The sequence below is a fragment of the Andrena cerasifolii genome, chromosome 14 (assembly GCF_050908995.1).
Source record: "Andrena cerasifolii isolate SP2316 chromosome 14, iyAndCera1_principal, whole genome shotgun sequence".
In the NCBI taxonomy this organism is placed as follows: Eukaryota; Metazoa; Arthropoda; class Insecta; order Hymenoptera; family Andrenidae; genus Andrena; species Andrena cerasifolii.
Window position 1 is genome coordinate 6,280,621 of NC_135131.1, and position 10,579 is coordinate 6,291,199.

The window sequence follows — 10,579 nt, forward strand, 5'->3', positions numbered from 1 at the left end:
ACTGATTCTGCTAAAATATGTTCACAGGAACCATGAATATATCTCCATTATTTAGAACACTGTATCAAACTGTAGGTTCTATTGCTCCAAGAATAATGCCAGCGAAATCCTTAACAAGCATGATAAATCGTAATGTACATCATATGTGCAATGGACAATATCTGCACCATGTGTCGAGTATATGTTTAAATAAAGCCAGTTCGATGGGTTTGCTTCAGCCATCGGTACCTTTGTATAATCTCGCTTGTGGCTTGAAAATGAAGACTATGTTACATCGCCGTTGTAAACACTGCCTTCTCTTATGGAAGAATGACAGGAAATACATAACGTGCAAGAAACACCCGAGGCACAATCAAGTAGAAAGGAAACCGCAACCGTACAAAACTTGGATATTAACAAGTGTTTCGCAAAAGCCAGTACGCGAATGGTAGGAAAATAATAATTTCGTAGGTGTTATTTGTACCATGTATAGAAATAAAATTATTTCTAGACAACCCACAGATTATTGTACTTTATTTTATTTTTTTATATTTTTGTAATTCCATAAATATTAAACAAAAAACTGAAAAGTTGTAAAATAAGTACAAATATTTATTTTCTATTTTAATTACATTTTGGGGGGAAAATTCGAAAACCGGTTTAACAGGTTTTTTTGGGAATAGTGGAATCCGAAAACTGGCTTTTTCAAAAGTCGGCTTTTGTATAAATCCTGCGTATAATCCTAATGATATATGTATGCAGGGAATACAGTGTGATTTTAAATTATAGCTTTTCCAAAGTGAATTTATTTATTTATTTTTGGATTGCAGTCTAATGTACAGATCTTGGTGAGCTTCCCAATTAATGAGTTATTAACAGTCCGTTGATACTGATTATTATTAATAATGTGAAATTTGTAATGGTCAGTCACACTGGGTGTCTCGGTAAGGGGAATGTATACACGACCATGGTTGATTTATTTGCATTGATTTCACTCCAGTTGTGTTGTAATTTGATGTCCGGAGGTTCCTGCCACATGTCTTCTTGCATGGAAGACATACTCCCGGACCAAGTCTGCAAACGAGTATTTATTTTTCTTTGAACCGTTTATGGTAGATCAATTTTTAGGCTTATAGCAGGCTTGCTGTAAACATTTTAATTATGTATATTACGATGTAGAACCTTTTCACAATGCAGCGCCCAAGCGTAAATCATTTTGTTCTCGGCCTTCACGCACACCTTTTGTAATCGTTTCAATAATTTCATCGCCGCGCGTTTTTGAAATCTAATCATATAGTAATACGCGTGCAACAACATGTACCTAGAACAATTCGGAGTTGCAAACTATGCAATTCCACTTTATCAATCAGTTATTATAGCTGAAACTCTTAAACGGCAATTGTTTCACCTGGGAATTATCAATGTAACGACCTTAATCATTTTCTTTATGTCTTTGAACATACTTCTGATGGTCGTCATCGTAGCAGCCGCGTCAATGTTCCTGCTGTTTATTTTGTGCACTGCGGACAAAGGGACAGTGCATATCGATAGATGTAACGTAATTAATGATTAACCCTTCGTTGGCACTCTGGGTGTGAGCCACCCAGGTATGTCAAAGTTGATCGAAAAAGGAGGCGTGTCAACGAAGGGATAATAATGTGCTTCGCGATAAAGTATCGATGCTAAACACTGATACCATAGAGAATAAGCAGTCCTTCGAGCTTTTTCAAAGAAGTTATCGTTGCTGCAACTATATGCTCGTCCATGATAGGGTCATCGTTTACGTTCCTACCGCCCCATACTTTAGCAGCCTCCCACTGTTCAGTCCTGATGCACCTTAGAAGCGTATCAACGATAAGGTGTCAAAGTGAATTGAGCGAATGCGAAGCATTCACACATAAGTGCATAATTGCATACCACAGCCACATGGAGATGAAGTATCGCCTTTCAGCTTCCGGATCACGTAGACTGATCAACGTCTCGCCTTCTCGAAGGAAGTACTGTTCGCACCGTCGGAAAGAAAGGATGGTCAAGCCAAGGTCTAGTTGCACGTCGGCGCACAGTGCATAGTACCAGGTGCGCCCAGAGTTGTCCAAATCGGTGTGAGACACAAATTCTATAATATTAGATTCCCCCGCTGTATATACGTATACTTATGTAGGAAAAATAGAAATACGTGAGTGGCTGGGTTACCCAATTCTCTCAAGTGAACGACCACTTCGGAGTTACGGCAAGAAAGTATAAGAAGGTGAAGGAGGCGGGGCAATATCAGTAGCTTGAGGTACGTGGACCCAGTTGTGTTGGCCATTCTGCAGCAGATGAAGCCAATCGAAATGGCCTTGTTGATTTGTCCCCTGACCCACCGGGAGAAAAAGATTCCTCCGTAAAGCTCGGCAATAATGTTCAGCTCCTGGGGTTCCAGAGCGTCTCTGGTTTCGCTATAAATATTAATACCCCTCTCCTCCACGTACGGGATGATAGTCCTGGCAAAGGTATCGCTCCGTCAGAGCATGAGTACCCGAATTGCATCATTTTCATCAATTCTACGCGTAGGTATCGTGCCGAAATTCTCACCTGTCCTGATACATGTGCGCGGTAATCAGCATATTGGTGTACGATTTACAGAGAATAAATAGGTTCCTGTTGGAAGCCAGAGCTGTGTTCAAACCCCAGATTGCTGCCAAACGCGCTTGCTTCTTCATGCCTCTGATCTACGCGATACGCACAGTTTTAAGCTCTTAAGCGCATACTCTAATTGTAATTGCCTCGGCGACCAATCAACACCCCGTGTACATTTCATTCAATTAATTACCCTGAAAAGATTAAACATCTGTGCCAAACACTCGGCCAACTGTTCGGTGTAATCCATACTGATCTCTTCGTAATCGTTGTTGCGCCTCCGATCTGTGGAGCATGCAAGTGTGAACCTCAGACGAATCTGTTGTATGAACGACTTCAGATCGATCATCAGCTCTAGCCTTGGGAATGTGTAACCCAAATTGTCTAACGCCATTTCCAGGGTTTGCTCAGCCTCGAAAATAGAGCCGCTTTCGAGGAAACACTGACCTTGGAGGGTCTGAATTTTCGCCCTCAAGTAGGTCAGAAAGACCTCTTCGTCTTCGTTAGACTCGAACAGCTGCAGACAGTAAGCGGAAGGTTTACAATCTTTAAATTGAGAAATATTCAGGTCTCAGCTGTAGGTATAGTGTAGCCCTTGATTTTTAAGCGATTTCAAAAAGAAAGAAGTTCTACATCCGATGTGTATGTATTATGTTTGCCCGTGAATTTCTGCGTAACTACTGGACCGATTTTCGCGAAATTTATTGCATTTGGTTTAGCTTTAATCAACTTAGGTCAGGAAAAAAGAATGATCAAAATCGGAGCGGTAGTTTTGAAGTTACACCAAAAATAAGAAATCTGTTTCATTAACCGACTTCGTTCTTTAAATAAATGTAGTTATATAACTTATATAACTTTGTTATAAGTTTGATCCTTATTTATTCTACGACTCTCAATTTTTTTTAAGTCGGCGCCAGATTTAGAGAGTGCAAATGATGAGGGGTCGACATAAACAAATTGAGAGTTGTAGATTAAATACGGAAGCAAATTTTATTTTAGTTTTTAGCGGATTTTTTTTTAAGTCAGTTTCAATTTTTTTCCGTTTTTTTTTATTATGTACACATACCTCTTCGAGAATCCTCTCGCTCTCCATTAAAAGCTTCCGGGCTTGCGGTATGTTGCAAATCGTTAGGCAAATTTCTGCGAATTCTAAGAGGGCGGTCAATGTCAGTTCATTCTTTCCTATATAAGTACGTACATATGTGTAGGAGGCAGACGGTGTAAGACGGGGATGATCAAGGCATATTTACTCTAAATACACTGCAAATATCTAGGGAGAGTTGGGGCACTTTTATGCAGGGGGCACAATGAAACTTGAAATTTCTAACTCTTTCTAGATATCAAGAGAATACTAATATTTCATTGTGCCCATTGCACCAAAGTGCCTGAACTCCCCTTACGAATCTCATCTACTTACGAGGATGCACACGATCAGACTTACCAATGCCAAAGCAATGGTCTACCATTTTGGTGTAGACACTCATTAATATCAAATGACACTGGCAATCACTGAAATCCACGTCCGAAAACGTAATCGTTGGCTTCCTTTCGACCCTCCGAAACAAGTTCAAGCAAGAAAGTGGCACCTTGCTCTCTGTCATTTATCATTTATCATTAGCTGACATTACACGCAATTGTAAGTCACTCGAGTAATTTCTTGTTTCGCAGAAACTCGAGAACTTACCTTTCCCGCTCTCCTCGCCATCGCCGTTATCGTCGTAATTGACATTACCAAGGATTTGATCTATATCGGTCGTTCTCTTCCTCCTATCTTCCTTCTTCGAAATTTTCCCAAGTAACTTTGCAAATTGACCTTCCCCACAAGATACGCAACGTTTCGTATTCTGTTGCAAATACTTTAACGCTAGGCTGTGCAGTTCCATTTTTTGGTTCTCCGTAAGCAATCTTATTGTGTTAAGTTTCTAATTAAAACTCCAAATATGTAAGCTGTCGTTATGCAACTGATGGATTACAGGAGTGTAATTACTCACCGATAAGTCGTGTCGCGAAACATCGACATCTTGAACCTCATCAAGCCGCAGGAGGCGTACTTTGGCAAGTCTCTCAGCTCGTCTAAGGGAATAGAGCCGTTCAGTGGTCAGGCCCAAGCGTTTACCTCAACTACTTGCGAGTCTATGCCTCGGATACGCTACTACTATCTAATTCTAATTTAAGGGGTCATTCTGGTTAGCGCGCCGAAGAATTCAGCGATTTTCAGGAATTTATTGCGACGAAAATAATTATAGTAAAGGAATAATTTTTTTTCTAATTATTAAACTACATATCTACAGTAAATAAAAAATACAAAAGTAATACAATTATTGCTTTTCGAATGCTTTTGAAAGTGGTCTTGAGGATATGTTTAAAAATTCTTGCCTCGCTCGTGAAGGCGATTTCAGCTGTTAGACTTATCTGAACCCAAAAATCCAAACAGATTCTTAATCAGTATGACTGTCGCTATCGCTCGAACTATAATTAGTGATTTATAGTAGGTTACAATCAATGAAGATACTTGGTTGTAGTCCCTGTGGGAGTTACAGGTGTGTAGAATAAGCAGTAAAATTTATAAAGCAATCGGTTTGATAGCTTTTAAGATTTTATCTTCACGATGTGGACAAATGACGTTTCGAGAAAAACGCGTTCAAAGTTTTCATCTATAAAAGCCGAGCCTCCGTACTCCCTACAAAATGCCTATGTAGAAGCTAAAATAATCGGAATTTTTCCATGAAAATTTAACAGTACATTCTTGAGGATATGTACTTTCAAAAAATGTTTTAAAAAAATCGATTTTTTCAACCCGTCTAACCGGAATGACCACTTAACGTTAAATAGTAGGTACTTGAAACACGAAGACCAATGCAGCCGCAGAAAATATCCATCTCTGAACTAGGATTCCTCATGTTGCTGATAAATATAATCGGTCCCGGGTTCCTAGAAAAGTCTCCTATCGCGCAGCCAAACACCCGTATTTCGAATAGCTTCAAGATAGCTGGTACAAATAACGCAAACGGTAACTAACGATAAGTTGCACGTGCCTAGAGAGCGTGACGGATCACGCGCTGTTAAGGAGGGAATCCTATACTTTTGGCTAAAAACATGGTCCAAATTTCAGATTAATCGAAATGCTAGTTTCTTAATAAAAAAATTACTAAATTTTGCTTTGTTTTTAGGCCATAAAATAGGATTCCCCCCTTAAACACGGCGATACCTTACCGAGCCCAATTTCTCTTGTCGCAGAGAGATTCATTAGACTCTCCAACATGTGCCTGTTGACAGTTTCTCCAATCACGGAAGCGCATTTCAAGAGAAGTTGATCGAGGGGTGTCAAGGAATCGAACAGCTTCAGAATCATAACTATCGCGATAGAATGTTCTCTGTTATATTCCTCCTAGGTACTAAAGGAAAGAAAAGTTTGAACGTTTGACGATTGCTCTTTACCGTCCATCGTGATCTCAGTTTCGATATCCTCGTAAGTAAAGTTCTCCGAAATATTGCTGACCGCAATCATCGTTCCATCCTTTTCCATTACCAGGTGGGAATCCCGAGTCGAGTTCCTTTCGTGTATTGAAATCGTGCTATCCTAGCAGAGTGGTTTAATTAGTTATACATTGTATGATAGAATACGGTAATGGAAAAGAAACCAACTTTGAAACTCGACCTGTACATCTGCCATCTGTCCATGCGTCCAGCGTAATGCGAGGTCATTGATTGTGACATAAACCTGATGAATAATTAGACAGACCATGTATGTATGTTTCGATAAATAGTAGCTGCGGTGATTACTTAAGAATCTATGTAGTAATTCACGCGGGGGGAAACAATATTTGCATTTAAGGGGGTAACTGCCCGTTCTTCAACGCCATCTTTGGGGATTTATTTAACAAAAAAAGAATTGTTTTGAAGTAGCTCGCACCACCGACTATATCTATGTATATGTGCGATAAAAAAGTTCCCAAAAATTCTGAGTATTACTTCAAACATACCTTAGTATGCAGGCAAAACGCCAGATAGTATAAACTTATAGTTTTTGTTAAATAAATTCCCGAAGATGGCATTGAAAAACGGGTAGTTACATTAGAGTACTCTTTTAATCGAACCTTTTCAGCATGGAAACGGGGGGCAACACGTAGCCCTGTATAACAGCGTCCTTTTTACTGATGTTTAGTATTTCCAGGCCTCCAGCTTGCAAAAGGCTTATCAAGTAGCTTTCGACCCAGCCTGGATTCCCGAAGCTCCTTTCTTGTATCAGCCTAGAAGAAACAGCAACGTTACGTTTCTGACCATCGATAGTATCGCAATAAATATGCACGTACACGTAGACATACTTTTCAAGCTCCGCGGGTAAGCCGTTCACGTTAAGTATCTGACAGGCAAGACCAGCGTGGTACCATCTGTCTATTCCAATGAGTTCAATAACCTTTCGACAAAGCGACGATTGCGTTCGGGCGTTGAGTTTCCAGGATTTCTTAAAACTAATTGCAGGGACGCACCTTGACTTTCTTCAGACGCATGTAACTCATTTGAAAATCAGCGCCGAGTTTCTGGCCGATGCCCAGGACATAGAAGGCCACGTCCTTCTTAATGAGCACGTCGAAAAGTTGCAGGGACTCCTGGTCACTGTACTCAGCGTCGTCGATGATGATCACCCAGAGCTCCTCGAAACAGCCTTTCATCAGTTTCAACAGAAATTTTCGTAAAACTTTCTGTTTCTCTAGATTGGTCAAAGCGTTATAACGGTGACTTATCGCGAAACGCACGTTGAACGGCTGATTAAGGGCGCACAGGAAATGCGTCTGGCGCACCTTGCCGAGTCGGAGGAGCAGCTTGTCCTCCCGTTCTTTCCGCGTGGAAGTGACGGTGAAGCCGAGAGGCATCGAGAATATTAGGTGGATCAGGTTATAGGGGATCTGCACTCACAATCAGACATGTCAAATTGCTTCTGATCTCTCAGCTGCGAACCTGAGCTATTTCTTATCAGGTGTCAACCTTGTTGTCGTCCATACGTAAAGACACATAGTTGCAATATACTCTGTTCGGAATGTTTTGCGTAAATTCATCCAGCAATCGCGTCTTTCCTATTCTTGGCTCGCCTCTCGAGTGCGCAACAACAGAAGACGTGTCATTCTCAATAGAATGGATCGAGCAATTTACATACATATGTGCGAAAGAAATGTGGGTACTTTATGACAAGTGTATTGTACTCTGGTTTCGAGCTACTGTCCGATTTAGAGTCACTCCAGTAGCCCAGTAATTCCAGCAGCATCAGTCTGAACGTCTGAATTTCAGCTTCTCGACCCAGCAGAGGATACTTGTTCCAAACTAAATCCGACACGCTGAACCTAACAAATTAAACGCGAATGATAACTGTTTCGTCCTGGCTTTCGACTGCCTAATCCAGACCAGCAACTGAATACATATCTAAACAGAAGTAGTAAATACTTTGGCTGCTCCTGAAATTCATATATGGGCCCAATGTTGGTGATTCCCTTCAAGTATTTCGGTTCTTGGAGAATAAAATGTCTGGCTTCGAGGCGCGAGTGGAGAAAGCTCTCTCGGTCGCAGACTACCTGCTCGCGAAACAGCTGTTTTACAAACCACTCGTTGCCAGCAACATCTTTCGAGAGATCTTGCCTTGTTCTGATAGGCGACCATAAGCCTCGCAGCTTTGTTCACCGATATTCCAATCACAGTGTACTCCCTCCGTAAAATGTGGCCCACAACTCCGCAGTACGTCATCCCTGTGGTTACACCGACAGTCGCATATTTCACATTCTTCATCGCTATCAGGCTCGTTCGCACTTTCGACGCGCATCTCAGACCGATTTGAGACTCTAACTCGTGCTTATCGCCTCGTAACCCAAAAACGCACAGGAACATCAGGTCCTTGTCGAATAAGGACGTCTTGTTTACGCACCCGTGCATTTCACCAACGGTCCTTCGCGCAACGGAAGAAGAAAAAGGGATTTGTACGATAACGTGAGACCGTAAATTATTCTTATTATTGATAATGTTCTTTATTACTGTAATAGAAGAAAAAAGTTAACGGCTGGATTAGGATCAGATAAGTAGGCTCACTTGCAGACCAGCTTGTAGGCCGAGTTGACAAAGGAGATTAGAGTTCTCTTGCCCACGGTCCCAGTAACAACGTTGATAAACAGTATCACCACTTGTCGCATTTCGGTCAGATATTCCAGAGGCTCGTCCATTTCCACCGATCGAATCACTGGTCTCAACATGTAGCTTTGTAGAGCGTTTTTCAAGCGAGCTTTCGCGATCTTTATAACTTTGGGCCGTACTGCAAGATGTTTGATTGGTGGATTTGAAGAGTCTAATTAGATACGTATCAGTGCCATGTTAACCTGGCGGCGAAAGAAGCAGCCACCCTAATAGGCACGTGTACCGATTCTTGCTTACAGCTGTAATCGACTTGTCGAAAGTTCTCTGCCTCGAACGTGTTCCCAGTTATACTCATCATCACCGCTTTGGCTTCCGAATCTACGATCGTTTCAGAAATGTACATGGAATCGTAAGCGTCGTAGTCGCTCTCGTCGTTACTGTCATCGTCTAAATGAAATGCAATGAATGGGATTGAAAGGAACCGAGCTGTTCGACGAGTCGTATTATTTTACCCTGGCTACTGCCTGGGCTACCATCCTGTGACTGGTACCAGGTACTTGTACAAGCTATTATAAGGGTGTGCGCGCCGTCTGGAAGCGTTTCGTGCACGTACTCGTTCGGATTCACCCACTGCCAGCTGCTGGGAGCCACCAGAATATCACCACCCCTAATTCAACGCATACAACGCCAGAGTTACGAGCCTATCACCTCTGCGATTATCCACTAACGTACTAGGAAGCTTCTAAGAAGCTGTAAACGGCCCAATCTTATCATTACCGACACAGACCCTCGGCGAACTTCACATCCCACACCGGCCTGCCGGTGATAATGTAGTGAGACTTGGAATTCGGATCTCCGATAGACGTGAAGTACGTCTTACCAGACGCTATCGCTAATTTCACTGTCAGAGAATTTGCACGTGAAGTCTCTAATTAAACTTATGCTAAATCCTAGACTGCGTACCTTTCAGAGTCACTCCAACCTCGGTCTCGTACGTGCCAAAGTGTTTCTGAATAATGCAAGCAGTCTGCATCGCCTCTATCGCCAGGTCGCGCATTATCATGCCGTCGTCCAGCTTCCACATCACTATGAACGAATCCCCAGAGAACTTGACCACGTCGCCGTTATGCGACAGTATTTCCTGCACCATCGCTCCGATGTAGCTGTTCAGGGTGTCCGTCAGTTTCGAGGGACCGCCTCTGCCCGTTTGCGTGTACTTCTCAGCCAGATCCGTGAAGCCTGTCGCACACGTGGACACATAGGTGCATACATAATTTCTCGGTAACGCCGAAAGCTCCTCTTGTACCTGATACATCGCCCAGCATCAAAGTGGTATAGTACATCCTAGTGTCATAATCGTCGTAATGATCCAGAATCTCGTCCGGGCACATCGAGGCAAATATTTTCGTATGCCGCTCCAATTTTTTTCGCGAAATCCACAACTGATGCTTCGATTCCATTTCCTCTTCGCTGTCACGGTCATAATTCGAATCTAACGGGCGAGCAGATTTTCGATCGAAATACTTCAGGCGAAATAGGGAAAGTATGTATGTACCTGCACTCCTTATTACTTCCATCGAGTATTCCAGCGGATTCATATTTCAACCGATCTTTGTAAACGATACGCACGCACGGGATACGAAGGGAAATTACAGACGCGAAGTTGTACGGTTCGTAACAGTTGACTGGCAGTTTAGGGCTGTCTATATAGACATTTGCTGACACCTTATGTAAAAGTAGTCCGATTTGCACGAAATTTAGTATAGTTTTAATCGGGAGAACGCCAGGAATCCATTGCTGCCACTTTCATATCGATACGATGAAGAATAAAGAACTTCTGAATATACTGTAACGAATATTTTAC

At 42.0% G+C, this 10,579-nt stretch overlaps 1 protein-coding gene across 1 annotated transcript; it reads right to left on the minus strand.

The window, feature by feature from the left end:
- Positions 1-698: 698 nt before the first annotated feature.
- LOC143376268 (adenylate cyclase type 10) lies at positions 699-10,531 on the minus strand. Its single transcript, XM_076826396.1, is given in 30 exon segments — positions 699-1,053; positions 1,162-1,300; positions 1,388-1,499; positions 1,676-1,815; positions 1,897-2,095; positions 2,173-2,462; positions 2,554-2,690; positions 2,792-3,115; positions 3,665-3,780; positions 4,040-4,192; positions 4,283-4,503; positions 4,590-4,671; positions 5,438-5,587; positions 5,812-5,952; positions 6,037-6,178; positions 6,244-6,319; positions 6,696-6,848; positions 6,924-7,015; positions 7,089-7,505; positions 7,585-7,690; positions 7,779-7,937; positions 8,038-8,165; positions 8,230-8,533; positions 8,674-8,893; positions 9,013-9,171; positions 9,174-9,382; positions 9,493-9,616; positions 9,679-9,954; positions 10,022-10,207; positions 10,271-10,531. Coding segments are annotated over 30 exon segments (5,145 nt in total). The 5' UTR covers positions 10,314-10,531; the 3' UTR covers positions 699-906.
- Positions 10,532-10,579: the final 48 nt, after the last annotated feature.